The 22,009-nt window shown below is 45.7% G+C and overlaps 1 protein-coding gene across 1 annotated transcript; it reads left to right on the forward strand.

Annotated features, from left to right (window-relative positions):
• The first annotated feature begins 656 nt into the window (after window positions 1-656).
• C8B (complement C8 beta chain) lies at window positions 657-19,477 on the forward strand. The gene is made up of 12 exons (XM_083867351.1): window positions 657-777; window positions 2,508-2,634; window positions 3,682-3,826; window positions 4,521-4,662; window positions 6,687-6,819; window positions 7,446-7,643; window positions 9,004-9,244; window positions 10,847-10,975; window positions 11,693-11,856; window positions 13,991-14,144; window positions 15,752-15,820; window positions 17,237-19,477. Exons 1-12 carry the CDS (start codon window positions 671-673, stop codon window positions 17,386-17,388), a joined length of 1,761 nt encoding a protein of 586 aa, XP_083723477.1. The 5' UTR covers window positions 657-670; the 3' UTR covers window positions 17,389-19,477.
• The last annotated feature ends 2,532 nt before the right edge of the window (window positions 19,478-22,009 follow it).

A 22,009-nucleotide genomic window follows, 5' to 3' on the forward strand; every position in this document is an offset into this window, starting at 1 on the left:
GCCCAGCTGAACTGATGGCAACCATCCCATGGTAAGTTCTCAGCCTAGTCAGGACCTTTTAAGAGAGGGAATGATTCTCTCAGTGCAGTAGCAAGAAAAGATTACATTGATACCCTGACAGGTCCTGCTTTCATGGGCTCAAGACACTGAGTATGTGGAGCAGAGAATCTCTGTGGAATGGCCCAGCCAGGGCTGAGGCTCTTGTCCTCCCCAGCAGCAGGAGAGACAGGGAAGGGCACTCCCAGGGGTAAGGCTTTCCCTGAGGCATGAGAGTAAGTGCTTACGCCTCATGTCTGACCTTCCTCTGGAAGACAGACAAGGAAAGCAGCAATAAATAAATAATTCTGCACTCCATTCCTAGAAAGCCAACTTGAGTTTACTTATCACTTCCTTCTTGCCAAGACTCAAAAACGTTTCCTTCGTTGAAATATTCATTTCCCCCGTCCCTTGAAAGGAGCATTACAAACGAAAGTGCAAATTGCTGCTGGGCAGAGCTTTGCTCCCTCCCCTCTTGCCTCGGGAAAGCCGTGTGCTAACAACTGCAGCGTTTACCTTGTGAGCCTGCCAGGTCCTGGGTCATCTGCTGTTTACAGAGTGGCGGAGCAGCTCAGCAGTTCCTCTATTTTTGTGTTTGAACCCTGTTGGGACCCCCACGGGCAGAGGGGTGGGGATGTTGGTGGTGTGGGATCTCCAGCGGTGCCTCGGCGCGATGAGCGTCCCACTGCTGCTGCTGCTGCTCTGTGCTGTGCTGGGCATCCAGACTGCTCATGGCTTTGGGTGAGTGAGAGTTTCTGAAGCCACATGCATGGGAGGACACGAGAAACCATCAGGATCAGCACAGGCTCTGGTGTTGTATAGTTATTGCTGTCATGAGTGATTTCTGCCTCTTTAATGAATGGCAAAAGGCCTTGCTCTGAAATCAGCCTGCCAGGTGCTGGGTCATCTGTTGTTTACAGGGTGGCAGAGCAGCTCAGCAGTTCCTCTATTTTTGTGTTTGAACCCTGTTGGAACCCCCACAATGGGCAGAGGGGTGGGATCTCCAGCGGTACCTCGGCACGATGAGCGTCCCACTGCTGCTGCTCTGTGCCGTGCTGGGCACCCAGACTGCTCATGGCTTTGGGTGAGTGAGAATTTCTGAAGCCACATGCACGGGAGGACACGAGAAACCATCAGGATCAGCACAGGCTCTGGTGTTGTATAGTAATTGCTGTCATGAGTGATTTCTGCCTCTCTAATGAATGGCAAAAGGAGTCGCTCTGAAGTCAGTGTTGGGAAGCCTTTCCCGCCTTCCTGGTGATGAATTGGAGCTGACAAATTGCCACGCTCGTGCTGTAACGTGGAATTGTTGGAACATGCAGCCTCCTCCCGTGCTGGCTGCCCCACAGAGTGCTGGGCACACAGGGGGTTGTTTCCTTCGAGTGCAGAAATGGTGAGAATGTGTCTGAGAGCTGTTCCTTTCTCCACTGGTGTAATGGATTTTGCTGTTTCAGAGAACTGCATCTTGTAATCTTTCCAGTCTAACTATATTTTTGCACTGTTCTCTGAACTTTGAGCTTTGATTTCATGCCTCAGCAAGCTGATGAGGTTTTGTAATTCCTTTATTCCATGTGATTTTTAATATGCTGTAATGGGAACCCCATGCCAGGCACTAAATCAGACTTAAAGCTTCGTCTGATGCTGTTCATTGTCGGGATGGAAGAATTGGGAACATCACTGTGGTAGCTTCCTTGTCAAACTGAGTATGAAAAGAAACTAATTGTCAACATTTTCCTGAAGCTCCCTACTTGAAGGAAGTGCAACAAGGGAGCATTTGTCCGGGACGAGGATTTAATCAGAAATCCTGAGTCCACCAAAAGAGGAGGCAGCGTTTTAACTGTGGCATTGTGGAAACCTTGGAGACAGCTGTCACTTGAGGGAGTGAGATAGTGGCTGGGGTGAAGAGTAAAGGCTCACACTTGGGGTTCAGGTTTGTTACTGGGTGGAAAGGGATTAATGGGTTAATGACTAGTGAACTGAGAGTAGAATCTAAGACTAGTGGCTTTGGCCAGCTTGGGGAAAAATGGGCTGCTGAGCAAAGAGAGACACTTGAGCCTGGTTTTCAGAACGGCTGAGTGCATGCCAGGCCATTCCTTGGGACTGATGTTTGTCATGGAGGTATCTGACCTTGGAGCCACAAAGTGAGGGCAGCAACTGGTGGAGAAGGTTTTATTGCTTGCACAGCTTGAGGTGAAGCCCAGATTGGTTGAAACTAAACCATGGGTTTACTTTCCATGGGTTTAGTCTCCATGGGTTTAGTCTCCCAGTGGAGAATAGATCAGGTTTTGTACAGAATCAGTCCCAATGGAATCAATGCCATCAGGATGAGGACAGAAATCCAGAGTTTGCATGCAAGGCGTGGTGAGTGTTAGTTCTCCTTGGTGTGTGGCTTCACACGGGCATAGGCTGAGGTGCCAGGTCCTCACAGGTCACAGTTTCCCAGCCTGAAGCTCTGCTGTTGTTGGGCACAGAGGCCAGGAGTCCCCGAGCCCCAGGGACAGGCACCCCCGCTCCGTAAGCGTCCCACCACAGCCCCGCGACTGCGCCCTGTCCACCTGGTCCTCCTGGAGCAAGTGTGACCCCTGCCAGAAGAAAAGGGTGAGTGTCTGAGGTCTGGGGACCACCCCAAAACCAGCAGGTGGGACCTCCTTCGAGCCTTGTCCTTTTTGTCCGTGGGGTTGGGCAAACCGAGGGGGGCAGCTGAGGAAAGCTCTGTATGGGTGAGGCTGTGTGTTTTGCTTTCAGGTGGATTTTAGCTCTTCAGCTCACCACCCCCAGTAATTCCAGTGCTTTCCAGGGTGCCTCACTGTCCTGAGAAGGAGTAAGGCCAGGCTTTGCAGAGACTTACCAACAGTCCTGTCCTTCCACCATCGGTGTGAGGCACCTTCCCGGCTTAATTGTCCCCTGTGGGACCTGGAGACACTCAGTGCCTCTGAGGATTAAGATGCTTTTTCTTGTCTGCCAGACAGAATTTTCCACCTGAGAAGCCCCATCAGATGAAAGTAATGATCCCAACAGCGTGAAAAGCAAAATCCCTGTTGCTAGAGAGACCTCTGCTAACAACTTGGAGAAGCTGTTCCCGGGCTTAAGCAGAAATAACCAGTGATGGGAGTTGTGGGGAGAGTGAAGCTTCGTATCAAAGAGTTAATCTCAGAAGCTGGGGGAAAAAAGGAGGGCTAACATATTGGACAGAGTAATTGAGTGCTTCACAGCAGTGTTGTGGGCGGAAAAAAATCCCTAATGATACAGAGGGACAAGTAAATACACTGACAGAAAATAACAAGGGATGTCGTTACCAGCACTAATTGAAAGAGAGGAGATGGAACTGAATCCTTCCTTACTCTTGCAAAGTCCCGCACTGCACTGTCAGGCTCATTTAAACAAACTGTCAAAGAAAAGCAAACTTTCCTTCATCCCTCCCAATCCTCAACTCTTCCTCAGTAAAATTAAAACTGTCTCAGATCAGAAACCTTTGAAACGAGGCAAATTACCAGCACCACACTTCTGTGCTGACACTTTTCTCTTTTAATATGACAGAGTGCGCTTAGATCAGATCTCGGCGACACCGAGTTTGTTTTTCAACCAGAGAGGCGTAAAATTCACCGTTTCTGTGCACTTGAGTCAATATTTTTTATTTCATCACAGTACAGATTTGCCCGCCTGGAACAGCCCTCTCAGTTCAGTGGAGAGCCCTGTGATGACTCTGACAGAGAAGCTGAGGCGTGTGTCACCAGCAGCCCTTGCAGGAATAATAGAGTTCGGTGTGATGGGTTTGTGTGTGCTGTTACAGGTGAGGATTTGAGGACTGGGGAGTGCTGCTGCTCAAACAATCAGGTGTCAGTTTTGATGCCTCTGTGCTGAACTTTGTGCTCCTGCAGGAGTTTGCTGGGCCAGAGGGATGCCAGGAATTGAACTGGCTCCTTCCATGCTTGTGTTTGTGTCAGTGGCTTTGAGTGAGTCTATTAGCCATCTTCAGAATCTCCAAATAGGGAATTATGACCTGGTTATATCAGCAAAATCTGTAGCACAAGTGACAGCAACAGCAGCTCAGCACCTGAGATGGGGCAAGAGAAAAGCCTCTGCTCTCCATCTTCCAGTGTTTTTGGTGAGACTGAAAACACTCAGTAATTTTGGACATGGGAAGAGAGAAAAAAATAATACCATATACAAGGCCTGCTAAACCAGCATGTTCATCCTCTCAAAATGAAAAAAAAAAATACTAAAAACACTCTATTTTATTTTCTTTTTATTTATACTTTTAATTATTGTGGGATTTTCCTAAGCAAGGAATTTTAAGATTATGACGCTTCTGAGTGAAACTGAGCAGATGGACTTTGGGGATCCATGCAGATAGGGAAGAATTATTTTTTTTCCAGCTAGATTTGAACCAGTAATTCCAGGAATTTTCTGTTTTGCTCCTAGACTCCATGTCAGGGAGTGTGATCACAGATTGTTTTATGAGTGACTTTCCCCTTCCATCCCAGGGAGATGCATTGCACGGAGGCTGCTCTGCAATGGGGATGACGACTGTGGGGACCAGTCAGATGAGAAAAACTGCAAAAAAGTGTTCAGGAAATGTGACCAGAAGATGGAAGAGTACTGGGGAATAGAGAATCTGGCAAAAGGGTAAGCCTGTGACTTTGGAGAGATGCTCTCTTACTTAAGGCTGAGAATGGTCCGATGTGACTTGAGACAAACACTGAACAGAGAAAAGCTGGAGCAGTTGCTGTATCCAGGACTGAGCTGGGATCCAGGAACCTGATCCAAAGCCTGGGGGACAGTGACCTGTTGGAGCAAGTCCAGAGGAGGGTCACCAAGTTGATCAGAGGGATGGAGCAGCTCTGTTAAGAGGAAAAGCTGGGAGAATAGGGATTGTTCAGCCTGGAGAAGAGAAGGCTCTGGGGGTGACCTCATTGCAGCCTTTCATTGCAGTACCTGAGGGAGTCAACAAGAAAGATGGAAATAGATGATTTACAAGGGCCTGGAGTGACAGGGCTAGGGGAAATGGCTTCCCATTGCCAGAGGACAGGGTTAGATGGGATATTTGGAATAAATTCACTCCTGTGAGGGTGGTGAGGTCCTGGCACAGGGTGCCCAGAGATGCTGTGACTGCCCCAATCCCTGGAAATGTCCAAGGCCAGGCTGGATGAGGCTTGGAACAACCTGGGATAGTGGAAGGTGTCCCTGCCCATGGCAGGGGGTGGGACTAAATGATCTTTAAAGATCCCTCCTAACCCAAATCATTCCGTGATTCTTTGGGTTTGTGTTCTTACCCCCTGTATTGGTTTGGTGGGGAGGGGGGAAAGGTGTTCAAATTCCTTTGATTTCTTCCATGACATTGAGAGTTGGTGGAATTTTTGTGCTTTGTGTGAGTAGGGTAGGGTAAACCTGCATATTAGCAGCTCTGTGGGGATTAAAATCCAAGTCTGAATAGGTTCAGCTTTTGCAGGCTAAGATTGTGACAACTTTCTGTAAGATCAGACTGTGTGAAAAGAGGGGTTTTTTTGTTACTCTGCAGGGAAAAAATTGCTTTTTACATTAAGAAAAAAAAAAAAAAAAAAAAAAGGAAAATCATATTGCAAGGAAAAAATATAATTTTCTCATTATTCTCTGGAGATGTGGCTGCTGCACATGTCATTGCTAATGCTTTGTACTTCTGAGTTTAATCAAAATTAAAAATAATGTTGGACAATTATAGGAACATGCTTCTCATCTCTTTGAAGCTACAGTTGCTCACTCTAATTTGCTTTTAGTGGACTTCCCTTTTTTTTCCTGATAGTTCTAAAATTAGAGTTAATTTTTTTACAGCTACAGAGTCATTATCATGCAAACCTCTCTCCCCAAAATCAGGCGAGGCAGATCCAACGGAGTCCTGGAGTGCTGGTAGTTTTTGGTGGGGTTTTTTTGATGAAGTTTCATCCTACCAAGCAGCAGTGAGAAAAACAAGTGCCACATCCTTTCTTAGAGCAGACAGGTGAAGGTTTCTGTCCATCATCCACTGAAATCAAAGAAAAACTCCCTGTGGTTTCAAGGATTAGTTGAGCTGTTGCTTGAGTACCTCTTTTCTTGTTCCCCAACAATTTTTACTTTTATCTACTGGCCTCTGGTTGACCCTTGACCAACCTGGCAAAGGTTTTGGCTGATAAACCAGAATGAAGAAGTGTGAATTAAAAATCATTCTGGATTGATGGCATGGATTGGCAAACCTGCCTTTGAAGTTTCTGATGGACACTGTGGATATTTGAGGATGCTCAGGGTGAGCAGCCTGGTGGGGTGGGGGTTTGGCTGGTCCAGTTTGCTCTGCTCTTCTTGGATACTTCCAGGAAAGGCCACAAAGATGCCAGTGCTGGTGGCAGTAACACTGGTTCTTTCACAGCTGGGGGATGAAAACTGCCATTTATATTTATCAAGTTATCAAATTCAACTCTGTCTTTTGCTTTCTCATTAGTCAGGTTCTTCTGCAGCACCTGGGTTGGTTGGACAGGGAAAGAGGCCAAGCTTTTTTTTTCTTTTTTGAGTTTCAAAATAAAAAATTGTGAAAGAAAGAGCCTGTGGCCAAATGAATCTTTTGCCTTTCTCAGCCAAGGCATTTGGTGTTTAGCTCTGAATTGATTGTACCATAAAATATTGCTGTCCTGCTTCACCTACAGGTTGAATATCTTCACAAACAGCTTGGAAGGGCTGGTCCTTGACCACAGGTACTACGCTGGGGGATGTTCTCCCCATTACATCACAGACACGAGGTTCAGGAAGCCATACAACATAGAGAGCTACACACCAGAGGTACGTGCCAGGTGTGCCTGCAGATAAACTCACACACACATGTTCCAATGCCTTTAGTGCCCAAGGCTTCACTGCTAGATCATTTTGTAAAAAAACCACAAAATCCTTGACACCCAGTAGGATCAGGCTGATTTTTACCCTGTTGTAGAAAATCCTCATACCCCCTGCACTCCATGATGTTGAACACACCACATGCTTTGTGTGAAAACTTGTTCCTGTCCTGCATCAAAGCAGTATTTCAAATATTATGTATTTGACCTAAGTGCTTCTGGTGACATGATGTTTTTGAGTGCTGCCCACTAGGAAACATTTTCCTTTCAGAATTTGTACTTTAATTGATGCCTGTGTTTAAGATTTCACCTTCTTTGCATAAGATTGACATATTAAGCAAAAGCCTGAGGACTTTGCAGCATGGAGGAGATAGGAGCTTTCCTGCTGCTGTAAATCAAGTATTCTTGAAGTACCTGTGCTAATAATAATAGTGCTTTGCAATTATACAAGGCTTTTCATCTTCAAAGTGCAAGCATTAATTCACAAGCATATTTGTGTCTGCATTCCTTCCCCACGCTTCAGGTGTACAATCACTGTGCAGGAAATGAGACGTGTTGTTTTTCCTTTCTGTTTAGACCAAAGGCAAATATGAATTTACAATGACTGAATATGACTCCTACTCAAATTATGAAAGCAGTGTCCTGAAGGCAAAAGCTTCACAGACAAGCTTCAGCATCGGTATAAAAATACCCAAAGTGTTTGAACTTGGTTACAATTCAAATGACATGAGGTTCAAGAAGTTCATGCGGAGGATGAAAAGATTTTCTTCAAGTGTAAGCACTGCTCCACTTAATTCCCTGCTAACCTGTTCCCTGTGTGTGTGTGTTGGTTTGAGGCTCCTCCTCAGGTCAGCAGTCAGAACTGGGATGAATCAAATCCTTTCCCCAACTGGATTCTGCCATTTGTTCAAGTCTTGGCTGTCCCCACCATGCCTTCCTTTGTGTTTGCAGCATCCAGGAGCTTTTCCATTCAGCTCTCAGCCAGGATTTGGGATGCTTGGCCTTTGAAATCAGCCACAACTTGTTGAGAAGACTTAGTGATCCTTATGGGTCCCTTCTAGCTGAGGATATTCTGATTCTGAATATCTGAGGATGTTCTCTGATTCTCAGTGTGGTCTGTCCACTGCCCTGCTGGGCATCCACCTTTGAATATTTGTGGTGAAAAACTGAAACTAAAAAGCCTGTTCAACTTGAATCTGCAACTCCTACAACTGCCATCATTTGTTTTCTTTTTTTTTTATCTGTTTTTGCCATAAACAAAGGTATCGCCTATGAGTGGTGTAATAATATCAGCAATCTGTGTGTCTTTTCAGTATAAAACGTACTCAGGAATGGCAAAGTATTCCTTGCATTTGCTTCTTGCATAGTGGAATTTCTCACAACAAGATCAGAGGTTGATGAGAAGTATTTGCAACAGATATCCAAAAAGAAAACCAAATATTAAGTCCTGATTTTATTATTTAAGCTGCAGCATTCTATACTGATCCCTCCCTGATGTGGTTGTCCTGCTGGCTCAGACAACTGAACACTAAGTCCTTTGAACATAATGGAAGACATTTTCTGTTCTAGACTTTTATGCTAGAAAGGGAAAAGAAAATAATTATCCATATTTACGTATTTATCTACACAGAGTCATATAAATATATGAGTGTGAGAGAGAGAGAGAGGGAGAGTGTTTGTGTTTTCTTCTTTCCTTTCAGTTTTGATAAGGGCATATTCTGTGAAATACAAATAGGAATCTGGTTCAGGCAGAGAATGACCATTTCCCATAAAAATCATGCTTTCAGATGTCAGAACTTTTCAGGAGAGCACTTGTGAGAGGTAAAGCTTTATTAGGGGTAAAGCAGTCCTCCAGGGTGCTGAGGTGTCCTTGCATTCTGGATGTGCCACATCAGAACCTGGACCCTGCCTTGTCCTGTGTCCCAGCCATGGCCTGAGACACAGGAATTTTAACTACTAAAAGCTTTTGCAGAAGCTAGTTAGGACAGTTCCAGTTAGAAGATTTCCAGTCAGAAACTGTGAGATCAATAAATCCCGACCAGCGCCGATCGTTCACTCGCCAAATAACAAATCCCCATTGCCACGAGAGTGACATCCCTGACTCCTCCTGGTCCTTGCTGTGCCTTCCCTTCAGTCCAGCAAGTTCATCCATGCCCGTTCTGAGCTGGCTGTTGGTGTCTACAAGCTGAAGCCCCGGGCCCTGATGCTGCACCACGAGTTCCTGCAGCGCCTGCGGCGGCTCCCCACCGACTACAGCTACGGGGAGTACCGGGAGCTCCTCAGGGATTTTGGGACACACTTCATCAAGGAGGCCACTGTTGGAGGCATCTATGAGTACACCTTGGTCATGAACAGTGAAGAACTCCGCAAGGCAGGTATGTCTGAGGGTGGGGAAGGAGTTTTGGGGATGGATTTTGGGGTGGGAAAACCTCTCTGCAGACACATAGGGATGGCTCAGCTCTGGGGTCAGGGGATGGGAGAAGGGATCAACAGCATCTCAAATAAATCCTGCAGGAAATGTGGGAGTAGAGATGCTCATTGGCAGTGAGTAAAGAGGTTTTCAAGGCAAGCTCAGCATCATGGGCTGGATTTAGTTCATGAAGAAAGGCCCTGTGGCAAGCGTTTTAGACAACACGTTTTAGAGGCTGACAAGATGTTGAGATGAATGAGAATCGTGGATCTTAACACTTCTGTTAGCTTTGAAAACCTTCACCCAATTCCTTTTTCCACTGCCTTTCAAATGGCAGCTTTGAAACACCTTTAGCCTGGAGAGCTTTTCCAGCACGTAGGAAACAGTAAATAATTTGCTGGGTGACTCTTGAGCCTGACATTGCTCCTGCTCTTTGGCTCTGGCTCTTTGTTGTGAGAAATGATGATTGTTGTGCAGGACAGAGGGAGCAGTGTGACATTAATCAATAGCTGCACTCTCAATTATTTATTCATTGGCAGGGGAGTGAGGAACTGCCTCTGCTGTCTGTTTGCAGAGGCATTTACTGGACTCTGCTTTGTGTAATGCTCTGTTTGTTCTTCTGCTGTTTGGGAAGTTCCTTCCCCTAGAGTCAGAGAGAGGGACACAATTTAGGTTCACATTTCAGGTATTCAGATTCTGACAGGGTTTCCCACTTTCTCAGCTGTTGCTTTGGGCCCATCACAGGCCACATTGGTTTGAACTAAAGTGTTTTATTGTTTGCATCAAAATGCTCAGTGTCTGCTGACCCAGAGCAGGATCCTGCAGCAATAACAACATTTTCACACAAGTGCTGAACTGGGCTATAAGTTCTCAGCAGGATTTTGTAGGTCCAGTCTGCGAATTCTGTTTTTTTTTTCCTTCAAATCCCTCATTATGTTTGTACCGTCTGTGCTGGAACTGGAGTTTTCTTTTGCAGATCTGGTGTCACACACTGTGTGACGTGCTTGGTACTTGCTCTGCTCTCAGAATCCAATCTGCCACATCTTAGAGTCATGGAATCCTTTAGGTTGGGAAACCTCTTTAAGATCATGGAGTCTGACTCAACCCAGCACTGTCAAGGCCACCACTAAACCATGTCCCCAAGTGCCACATCCACTTGTCCTGTGAATCCCTTTGGGGTTGGTGACTCCACCCTTGCCCTGGGAAACTTCTTCCAGGGCTGGATAACCTTTTGGGTGACAAAATGTTTCATGATGTCCAGTCTAAATTTCCATGAAGCACTTAAGGCTCTTCTGGCAGCAGAGAACTGGGTGGCTGAATAAAATCCTCCTCTTCCAGCATTTACCTTGCATTTCCACTTGGCATCAGAATTCTGTAAAACATAGAGATTTCATTTCATATGGTTCTGTTAAGTATCAAAAAAAATCCACCCAAAAATTAATTTTCTTCATCATATCTTTTTTTTCTTTTCCTAAAGAAAAATACTTCTCAACTCTCAATTTCTGCATACGTGGACATAAAACACAGAACAGTTGTATTAAAACCTTACAATTTTTGTGTATTTAAGATTTTTCACTGAGCGATGTCCAGAAATGTGCACAGAAGGGCTTTAACGTTGCTGTGAGTTTTCCTAAAGTCACTGTGGGGCTTGGAGTAGATTCAGCTGGCTGTAATGCCCTTCTGAAGGAGACTGGAGGTAAGAATGAAACACTTCTGCCGTTTCATTTCTTTGTCACTGTGAAAGGAAGATTTTGTGATCTTGTCTACCTGAAATATTTCCCCCACTCCCTCACAGCCACTTTTGAGTCTGCTGGCTAACCCCAGCCAGGCTTAACAGAGGGGGAAATATCTCAGAGCTCAGGGTTTTCCCAAGATTTTCTGTGTAGAGAGTAAATATCTGCTCAGCATCCCAAGGAGGAGCAGGGGCAGATCAACCATTACCCACCTGCTGTGTTAAATATCAACCCCCATCTCTCAGCAGGACAACCCAGCAAGGCTCTTTTTGCATCCTGATGGGCAAAACAGGGTGATGATGGTGTTGTGGGGGACTCTGGGGACATGGGGAACTGGGGCTGGGGACGGGAGAAGATGCACCTGGAAATAAGTGGAGGAGAACAGGGAATGTTCCTGAGGGTGAGGAGCATCAGATTGTGCTCCCACACTTGTGAACTTAAAACTATGGGGAAGAAATTCAGGGGAGGGATGCAAGGTGCAGGGTGGGGGATTCCTGCAAGGGAACAGGAGGGACACAGGGCACACTTGGCAGGAAACCAGGTGAGCAACACCTGTGGCCTTTTTCCTTTTCCCCTCTGAGTAGGACAGGTCCTGTGTGGGAGCATTTTTGCTGTGAGCTGAAAACTGCAGCCCACAGAGACACAGCCTGGGTACTTTTCTGAGTGCATTTTTTTTGCAGACACCACTGCCAGGAAACGGTTTGTGGAGGATTTGGTGGTGCTGGTCCGTGGTGGAGGGAGTGAAGAAATCACCACTCTGGCCCACAAGGATCTGCCCACGGCCCAGTTCATGCAGCAGTGGGGAGATGCTGTGCAGTACAACCCTGAGATCATAAAGCTGAAGGTACTGCACCCTCCACTCCCTCCAGCCCCAGCTGAGCCCCCTTGGAGAGTTCCTGTTTTTTAAGAAACAGTATTTAGGGGGGAAAAAAAAGGAAAAGCAGACCTTGTGCAGCGTAGCTTCTGGAAGTGAGTGTTCAGAAATGCAAAGGTGAGATGCTTGAAAGGGACTGGGGTTGGAAATGCACAAAGTAAACAGCTTTAACCCTTTACACACAAAGTAAACAGCTTTAACCCTTTAACTTGGCTGTGCAGATGTCATTTCTTACTGCCAAGATGATCCACCTTCTGTTTTATCAATGTATAACTTACCAAAAATTGGATCTGGCAGCATAGATTTTATAAGGACTTCAGTTCTTGATGTTCATCAACTTCTGGGAGCACCAGTGACCATTCTATCTGGTTCAGAAGGTCAGGTGGTTCCTTGTGCATGCCTGGATGTATGTGCAGCTTAGCTGAACCTTAAAAACAGGAGTTAGGCTTTGAAGAGTCAAGGATTTTTTGATCTTGGAGAGTTTTAGAAGTGGAAAAAAGCAAGCAGAAGTGTGTTGCAGTTCTGCATCATCATCTTTAGTGTCAAAATGAGTGAATAGTACAAAGGTACAAGGGAACATCCTTTTAAATAGGAGTTTGGACTGGTAGAGGTGGATGTTGATTTATAGTTGTTTTTAATTGTAAAATTTAATTTTTAGGCAAAAATCTTTACATTTGTAGGAGGGGGTTGTTTCACAAGAAAGAAGTGATTTCTAAAAAAGGTGAAGCAAGCAAAAATCAGTAATTTGGAAATAGAGCCAGTGCCCATCTGGCACTTGCTGCAGCCCCCGGTGTGCTGTGGATCGACCTTCCAGAAATGCACTGGGAGGTCTCAGGGCAGGAGACAAGAGAAATGCAGCCCTCTGCACCAAATCCCACACACAGGAAAAGCTCTCATGAGGAATTGAGGTGTTCTTTGTCTTGCCTGGCACCACTGACCAGGCTGCCCAGTGAAAAACCTCAGGCAGATGTAATTTGGATCTGGTATCTTCATTTCCATACCAATATCCCTGTGGGGCTTGAAGATCAAAAGTACCAGCGGAGTGTGACTAAATGTCAGCCCAGGAATGCTTAGTTAGGGAAAACTAAAGCAAATCAGTTCATAAATCATCTGCTGGAGGGACTTGGCAGGTCACTCTTAGTGTATTTCTTCATTTGTATGGTCTGAATTCAAAAAGCAAAGTATGGATCACAGATAATTGATGAAGAGTGGATGTACAGCAGCAGGAAATGAGCTTTTTTATTATTATTATTGGAACATTCTTTAGTTCTTGTCATTGGAGCCTGTGATAGCAGGAGGGTGATCTTTCTTGCTTCCTGTGTGTGCCCTGCATGGCAGCATCTCTGCAGGGAGGGTGGGAATTTGGGATGGATCCTCTGATTCCACATGGAAGTTTCATCCCACTGGCAGTGGTGGGTGACTGGCACAATTGACACCCCACTTTTAACTTTCCCTTGTTCTCAGGGGGAAAATTAATGAGTGAGCCAAAGTCTCCTCAGTCCCTGCACTGTGCTGTCACTGTGCTGTGCACACCCTTGTCTGCTCTCCCCAACCCCATCTGCACATGGAGATCAAATCCTCTCCCTCCTGGGAGGCAGTGAAACCCTGGCCTGGGCTCCATAAGGATAGAAACCAGCCTTGAAATGTGGTGAAGGTGGAAGTGCTGATGTGAATCCCTGTGGCTGGTGGCTCAGGCTGTAGGAGGAGATTTTTGTGGATGGTTTTTAGGGGGTGTTTTTAAAATCAGAGTAAGAGACCACTCAGAAAATGTAAGTTTGAGCAAATCTGATCTCTAAATGTCCGTACCAGAAAAATGGATGAGAAAGGATTTAAGGAAACTCCTGTGCAACTTCACCTGTTTCTTATCCAACAGTTTGGCTGCTGTATTTTTTTACACGTTTCCAAGTGCTCTGGTGTTGGAAACCAAGGGGAGCATCCCTGGGAGTATTCCTTGTTCACAAGGTTTTAGCAAATAGCAGTGGGAAACCTGGAGATTTTAACCCCACAACCTCCATTTCCCCCTCCAGCTGTGCCACCAACAAGCCTTGGGATATCCATAGCATTTTGAGCTTGGGAATTAATGCAGTTTCTCCCCTTCCTTTAGGCAGAGCCACTGTATGAGCTGGTGACTCCCTCTGACGTGGCTGATTCCACCAAAATCAAGGAGAATCTGCGCCGGGCTCTGGAGGAATTCCAGCAGGAGACCAGTTCCTGTCGCTGTGCTCCATGCGAGGGGAATGGCATCCCCTTCCTCAGAGGTACAGGGCTCCCTGCTCCTGCTTTCTACCCTCTGGATGGAAATTAGTTGGGGAATTTGTGGGGAGCTGCTCTTTAGTTCTTCCTGTCATTTCTTTATCAGGGAATTACTCAGTGTTTTTAAAGTTACTCTGTTTGTAGAGTCCTGGTAAGTAAAGAAAGTAAAATCCCTTGATTTTTTCAAGGGATATCTTTGTCATGGGAGTGACCATTATCTGCATCAGTTTTACAGAAGAATTTGTTACTTCTTAATTATGCATTTAAAAAAAATAAAAAATCCTTGACATCTTTAAGTCTCCTCCTTTTAAGATTGCTTCCATCCTCCTGGAGCAGTGACTACTGTCTCAGCATTAATTACTGTTTGTAAAAGGGGTTTTGAAGATGAAAAGCACCATGTAAGTGCCAAGCACAGTGATCACCACCTCCCCCTGTTTCTGATAGAAGCTGTCCTCCTCTGTAAGCAGGCTGTGATTAAAAAAAAAAGAATGAAGGGGAAAAATAATCAAATTAAATGAAAACCGCTCTGCCTAAACAAGAGATATATGATGTGATGAGAGCTTCTAACAAAGGGACCATTTTGTCAAGTGCCTAATTTCAATCTACATCTGCAAAAGTCCTGATGAGAATTGTCATCATCAAATTGTATCTAATGCAGAAACGATCACTTCAGGTACCAGCCAGCTGATTGTAGCATTTCGAGCATTTGTCTCATGGTGACCTCTGTTTAAATAACTTTCTAGGAGCTGAGTCCAGGTTAGTGTTTCATTTAGAATCTTCTCAGCAGAGGTTTTGAATGACCATGTGTTTTCCTAAGTGGGAACTCTTCTCCAGGTTCCTGACATGGGATGCACATCCCTGAGCAGTCAGAGCAGGGATATTGGGTTTTTCCTCTGCCACAAAGCCAAGTTAGGATATTCCTGTCCTGGTTGCTCTTTCTTGATGCTGCAGTTTGTTCTTTATCAGTTTTACCAAGAGCTCTGTCCAGAGACTCCACTTGCAGTGCTATGTCCAGGTCTGAAACCCCAAATTCTGAAAGCACATGGAGCTGTTGGAGTGGGTCCAGAGGAGGCCACAGGGAAGGCAGGGTTAGATGAGATGATGGGAAGGAATTCCTGGCTGTGAGCAGGGTGAGGCCCTGGCACAGGGTGCCCAGAGAAGCTCTATGGCTGCCCCTGGATCCCTGGAAGTGTCCAGTGCCAGGTTGGATGGGGTTTGGAGCAGCCTGGGATGGTGAAAGGTGTCCCTGCCCATGGCAGGGGATGGGATGAGATGAGCTTTAGGATCCCCCCCAGCCCAAACCAACCCAGGATTCTGTGATCTCTTTTGGAGAAGAGCAGGAGGCCTCTGTGGTCCCCTGGCCTGTGGAATTGCCCCAGTAAGTCTGAGGTTGAGCTGCAGGACAGGAACAAATCTCTGGGGAGGTGAGAGGGGGGAGCAGGGCAGTCACAGCTCCCCTCTTTATTAGTATTGATCCCTTCAGCACTAGAGAAAAATGACATTTCACCCACTGTCCCTTCCTCCCAGAAGATGAAGTGCTGGAGAGAAGTGGCTGCCTGCTGGGAAATGTGGCTGCAGGTCTGTAATTCCCACCATCTGTGTTTAATTTCAGGAACAGAGTGTGAGTGCCTGTGTCCCCTCGGCTACAGCGGCACCGCCTGCGAGATCAGCAGGGGCAAAGGTGAGAGAGACCCAGCTCCTGTTCAGGGGACAATCCCAGCTGTGTTAGAGTGTCCCAGCTGTGTCCCAGCTGTGCTGGAGTGTCCAGGGGTGGCAGCTGGTGGCTGGGGAGTGATGCCAGCCCTGGCTGTCCCCAGCCTGCCCAGCCCAGTGCACCCAGCTGGGCCCCTGCAAAGGGGGCAGATATATTTTCCCTGCCCTCCTCTGAATTCCCTCTTGAGGAGGTGGGTTTGTTTTTGTGTGTACACACCTTAAAATTGTATCGAAATAGGAATTCCTGCCTAGTTCACAATCCCTGGAAAGCCTCAGGTTTCCTCCTTAGGAAACAGCTCTGTTTCCTAAGTTTTTCCTTTTGATAAAAGCAGCGTGTTGCAAACTGTTCTTCCCCAGATATGCCACCATGCATTTTAATCTTAAAATCTTATTATGCTGTTTTGAAGCATTTATTAATGCTCCTTGGTCACTTCATGTCTCCTCTGTCTCCTGACTGATGCTCTTAACTCCTTCCAGTTTAGGATCATCTATGAATTTAATCATTTTGTTTACTTCTTCCAGCTCATTAATTTAGATGCTAAATAATACCAGATCCCAGGCACCCAGAGCTCTGGCACCAACCCACAATTTGATGCATTGCATTTATCACTGGCTTTGTTTACAGCCTTATCCACTACTCATTCTGCATGGCTGTGTCCAAACTGAGCCAGGCTGAAATGCACTTTAAGCCAAGATTTCACTGAACAGGGGCTCATTTTTTGGATATTTCTAAGGCAGTCCATGGAGCCTTGAATGGTGGAATCACTGACACCTTACTCCAGTCTGTTTTACACACTCACAGTCACATCCAATCCTCCCAAAGCTCACATCCATCCATTTGTCAACACTGTAACTTCATTTCTCACTCTCATTTCCTCCTTTTATGTGTTGCTTCCGTGATTCTCAGGATTTTGAATTTATGTCACTCACATGCTCAGGGTCCAGAAGAATCAGTGTAATAGGAAAAGCAATGGAGGGAAAGCTGAATAGTCAGGCTGTTGTTCACTGGAGTGCTAACACTGCCCCTACCACCTTGAAATGTGGCTGAGACAAGTTCAGTTGGTCTGTTTCCTATCTAGGTTTGGACTAAGAGAAAGAGAGAAACATCCTTCAAACAAACATAAAGCTAATTGCCTTTTCTTTTTCCCCCCTTTCGTGTCTTCCCAAAGTGTAGTTTGAACAAACACTAGAAATGCTGAACAGACAATTAACATCTCTGAAACAATCACTCATTGTTAATTACTCCAGTATATTGTTGGTGATGTGGACAGGGGCAGAGCTGTTTGTGCTTAAATACAATTCATGGGAGCTGACAGCTCTTCCCGTGGAAAGAGCTGCTTGTTTCTGACAATCCTTTCCTGCTCTACTGTTGTTTATTTTCCAGATGCTGCTGTTAATGGAAACTGGGGTTGCTGGTCCAGCTGGTCCCCGTGTTCAGGAGGTCAGAGGACAAGAAGGCGACAGTGCAACAACCCTGCCCCACAGCAGGGTGGCTCCTCCTGCTCAGGGCCAGACTCTGAGACAGTTCCTTGCTAGAGGGAATCAGCAGGAGCTCACACAGAACTGATGGGCACTTGGCAGACTGCTTGGGAAGACATCACCTCCCTGCCTTTCCATGCTGGCCTCGCTCTGCCCACGGGTCTCATCCAAATCAGAAACTTTTCAGAAGACACTGGGAGCTGGGAGGGTGTTGGGAGCCACAACTTTGGACATGCAGCTGTCCCATGGGATTGAATGTGCTTATTGACCTCAATATTTTGCCTTTTTCCTGTCTTTGTTGCAATGGGCTAAATGAGACGAGCTTTATCTCTGTCTGTATTTGGTAGCTGCATGATTTCAAATTACACTGTCTTGTTGCTGAAGGTTCCTTTGAGATAAGAAGAGACACTTTGATCTTACGTGCAGCAGGATGTGCACTGATGCACAGCTTCTGTGAAGGCAGCTGTGTCATGTGGAGCAAAATCTAGCACATTAAAGCCTAAATCTCAATGAGCACAACAGTATCTAACGTGACATTCAGAGCCCCCATGCCTCACTACCCCAATTTATTATAGTGTTCCCACCCCTGACATGGGCAGGGACACCTTCCATTGTCCCAGGTTGCTCCAAGCCCTGTCCAACCTGGCCTTGGACACTTCCAGGGATCCAGGGGCAGCCACAGCTTCTCTGGGACAAATGGAACGTTTTGAAAAAGCTGTCTGCACATCCCCTGAGGTCTTCTGCCCTTAGTAGCTGCATTTGCCCAACAAGCTCTGGTTAATAAGTCTGATCCCATGAAATCCAGTATTCCAGGTGCTGCTGGTCCCACCCAGAGTGGGGCATCCAACTCAGAGAGAGTTCACTATGAAAAGAGACAAATTGGTTTGCCTGTTCTTACCATCCCTGGAGCTGCATCACAGTCCAGGTCTAACAACAGAGGAACTTTAAAACACTCTGCACCATTTCCTGAGCCTGCACCCTTCCAGGGACTTGCCTCCTACAGCTTTGTTGGTGGCAAATGATTTTTGCCAAGACATTTGCTTGGGCCTGCTGCAAAATAAGCAGTGACAGCTTTGCTCCAAAAGGCAATTCCACCAGTGCAAAAGTTGTTCTTGAGGGCTGTTAGTCTTTCTAACATCAGCAAGGTCAAACTCTTCCTCTGAGGGAATTTTTAGCAGAGCTGGTGATGGTGGGCTGGTATGGCCCGTTCCTTTCCTTTCAGACTGACGTTGTCTGAATGCAATTCCTGTGAGAGCAGCTCAGGCTCCCTGACACCTGAACAATGGAACATGCATTTAGCTGGAGCCCTCACGCCGCCTCCACACTTATCGACAGGGCTCCTGTGACAGCTCTAAGAAAGGCAGAGCACGTTGCATATGTAAAACAAGAGGGCTCCGTGCTCATTATGGGCTTCATCATTTAGCTGCCAACCCAAAACATTTCCCTTTTCCACTCTGGAGCTGCAATATCTTTTGTGTGATGGAAATTTGCCAAGAGATTATTTTTTTTTTTTTGTCATGGTCAAACAGGTCACTGCTTGTGCGAAGTGGGATATTCCTCCAGGTTTTTTGCAGAGGCTGTGTAGAAGCTCTGGAGGTGAGGACCCTGAGCATGGTTCACCTCTGAGGACACAAACTGCACTGTCATTGCCTGCCCTTCTTCAGAATCATTGGTGTAATCTGATTAAGTACATTTCCCAGATGAGTCAAGTGGCTTTTGTAAATTTAACCACCTTTCCTGATCGTCCAGCTGGTTAAACACACAGCAGTGGTGCCTTTTTCCACGCCTGTGGCAAGGACAGCCAAGTCTAGCGACCTGGCTTGGGACTGTTGCTCCCAAACCAGAAAAACACAGATGATGAAAGTACCTGAGTTTGTATATTTGGGTTTTGGGGGTTTTTTTGGAGGAAGAGAGGAGAGATTTGACAGTCACCATGATCATCAAGATAGTCTGACAGAAGTATGAGTTCAGCAGAGGCTCAATATTCAGCCTGTAGGCTTAGAAGCCTCCCATAAAGGACATAACTTTATCTTGTCCTTGTGATTTTGTGCTTTGATTCGCCTAACTAATGATTTATTATAAACCTGGAGGGTAATAAAAAATACTACGCTGAAGCTTTTATTGTTTCATTTTGGTTGGCATTAAATTTTGGTACCATCTTTTACTGGTGTTCCTAACTCTCACTGCCTGTGTAAGTTCAGATTAATCACCCACGTGTGAGGGCTGCAGGCAGCTGTGCACGTGTTCAGCACTGCTTCTGCTGCCCCAGCCCATTCCTCTGCATAAGATACTTGTCTCAGTGGGCTCTCCTACATCCCATGTTGTATTTTTATAAGTTTTCTTGAGGAAAAGAAGAGGATAAAAATGGAGAGGTTGTATTTGTTTGTACCTCCCTACTTGAAGACATCACTGCTGGGGTATCGTGGCTTTGGGAACTCTGAGAAAGGTATTTCAGGTTTAAGATACTCATCTCACTGGGCTCTCCTACATCCCATGTTGTATTTTCATGAGTTTTCTTGAGGAAAAGAAGAGGATAAACACAGAGAAGTTGTATTCGTTTGCACCTCCCTACTTGAAGACATCACTGCTGGGGTATCGTGGCTTTGGGAACTCTGAGAAAAGTATTTCAGGTTTAAGATACTCATCTCACTGGGCTCTCCTACATCCCATGTTGTATTTTCATGAGTTTTCTTGAGGAAAAGAAGAGGATAAACATGGAGAAGTTGTATTTGTTTGTACCTCCCTGCTTGAAGGTGTTGCTGCTGGAGTATCACAGCCTCGGGAACTCCCATAAGGGTATTTCAGGTGAGCTGTAATTGCCTCCTCCAGCTTCCCCAGGACAAAACCAGCTGGAATTTTGCCACCCCTAATGTCTCCATCAGCAGTGGGAAACTGGACTGCTTTCCAGCCTGGATTCACATGCTCCCTGTTGTGTCATATCATGCAGACACTTCACCTGTGAGGCTGGAACTTCATCCAGGCTTTGCAAACTCAGTATTGCTAAATCACTTTATCATGCTGCTGTTTCTCCCACTTTGGGATGGATGATGTTGTTCCTGCCCAGGTTCTCTCCCACATCTAGATGTTTTCTTGAAAGAAAACCAGAAAAGGCCATGCCAAAGGTATTAGCAGTCCCCAGATTTCAAACTCCTGGTTTTACCTTGGTGGCTGCCGAGCCCAGTGAAGTCACCTAACACAACTCCCAGATTTCAGGTCAAATCATGCCTGCAGATTTACCTTCCTTTTATATCCCATTTTGATATATTTCTGTAAATCAAAAAGCTTGAGTTGAACACAGTAATTATTATCATTACAAACAAATATTTTTACTTATTTGTAGTGCAGCACCACAGATCCCACTGTGGTGGACGTGATAGGGCAGCACCACCAAACTCACCAATCTTTCCCCAAATTTGCCAGAGCCTGGAATTTCTTTTTTTTCAGTTTTTTTCTAGTGGGATTAAGTGTTTTTTGTATCCACCTGTGCCTGTGCATTCCTCTGTACAAAAAGGGAAGGCAACAATTTTTGAGCTGCCCCTGGCAGGGAATTTTTTGCCTGCTCTTAACTCCCAGGCTCAGAGGGACTCAGGCGTTGGGGCAGCTGATGTGACATTGACCCTGAGGTAGAAAACAGCTCTGTCTCAAGCACTGCCCTTATCTCCTCTCCTGTTAGCTGGTTATCTGGAGCCTACACCTTGCAACCTCAGGTGTATTGTCATCAATCATTTCCTATTTTCTTCTGCGTGCTGGTTCCTCTCTGCCCTTCCTTTGTTAATAACCCAGTTTGCCTATATCCATAAAAATATCTGATTGTGATACCATTTATCCAAAGCGCCATACATCCATCATGTGCTTATGAGCGAGATAAACAAGGTCTCCTGGGAAATATGCCGCCAGAAATATATAGGATAAATAACTATATCAAATGTATGTCAGCGTGCAAGAGGGGAAAAATCCATTCATTAAAACCCGGGTGGAACTGCAGTGTTTTATTGTACCCTCTAAGCTTTTAGTTTAACTAAGAAACGTACATTTTTGCTGCTTATCTCATCTTGCACAACTCTCCTGCTGCCCACTTCAGCACGAGATATATTAGCTTCTTCCACTGCCACTGTAAATGTGTAATTGCTCATAATCTTTTTCTTTTTTTTTTCTCCTAGACCTTACAGGCAGCTTCTTCTTTTCTTCTGGCTTCAGCTTTGCTGCTCCTGGGTTTCAGCATGTGGATGTCTGAGCCTGGGGTGGAGGGGGAGGAGAGAGAGGGGCACTTCCCACCTGTCTTTGGTGTTTGAAGGAAGCCCATGGGTTTATGTCTCAGTGCCTTGGGCTGGGAGGTGAGTGATGAGAATGAACAACTGCAGGTAAAACATTGCTTTTCTGCTCTTATTTATATGTTTCATGGTGGGATTTTGCATGCAGTTCCTTTAGTCACTTGTATTTTTTGTTTGTTTGTTTGTTTTGTTTTGTTTTTTGGTTTTTTGGGGTTTTTTTTCTTCTGTCATTTATCCTTCTAAAAGCTGAGGATGCAGGTTGTTTTCCTGCAGGCCCCATCTTTCCCAGCCTTCAAGGCATCAGACCTTTCTGTTCATTAATTTCTCCCCTCTGGTCAAAAAAAGAAGTGTACTTGGTTTTGTGACTGAGGTGACTTTTAACTCATTTACTCGCAGGCATTTTCCTG

The sequence above is a fragment of the Zosterops lateralis genome, assembly GCF_965231275.1.
Source record: "Zosterops lateralis genome assembly, chromosome: 9".
Classification (NCBI taxonomy): Eukaryota; Metazoa; Chordata; class Aves; order Passeriformes; family Zosteropidae; genus Zosterops; species Zosterops lateralis.

Bases quoted from the DNA above. Each gene is read 5' to 3' on its own strand.
- C8B (XM_083867351.1), top strand. From the start codon at position 671: ATGTTGGTGGTGTGGGATCTCCAGCGGTGCCTCGGCGCGATGAGCGTC. The intron at 778-2,507 runs GTGAGTGAGAGT...TGTTGGGCACAG, and splicing joins CAGACTGCTCATGGCTTTGG to AGGCCAGGAGTCCCCGAGCC. The intron at 14,145-15,751 runs GTACAGGGCTCC...GTTTAATTTCAG, and splicing joins TGGCATCCCCTTCCTCAGAG to GAACAGAGTGTGAGTGCCTG.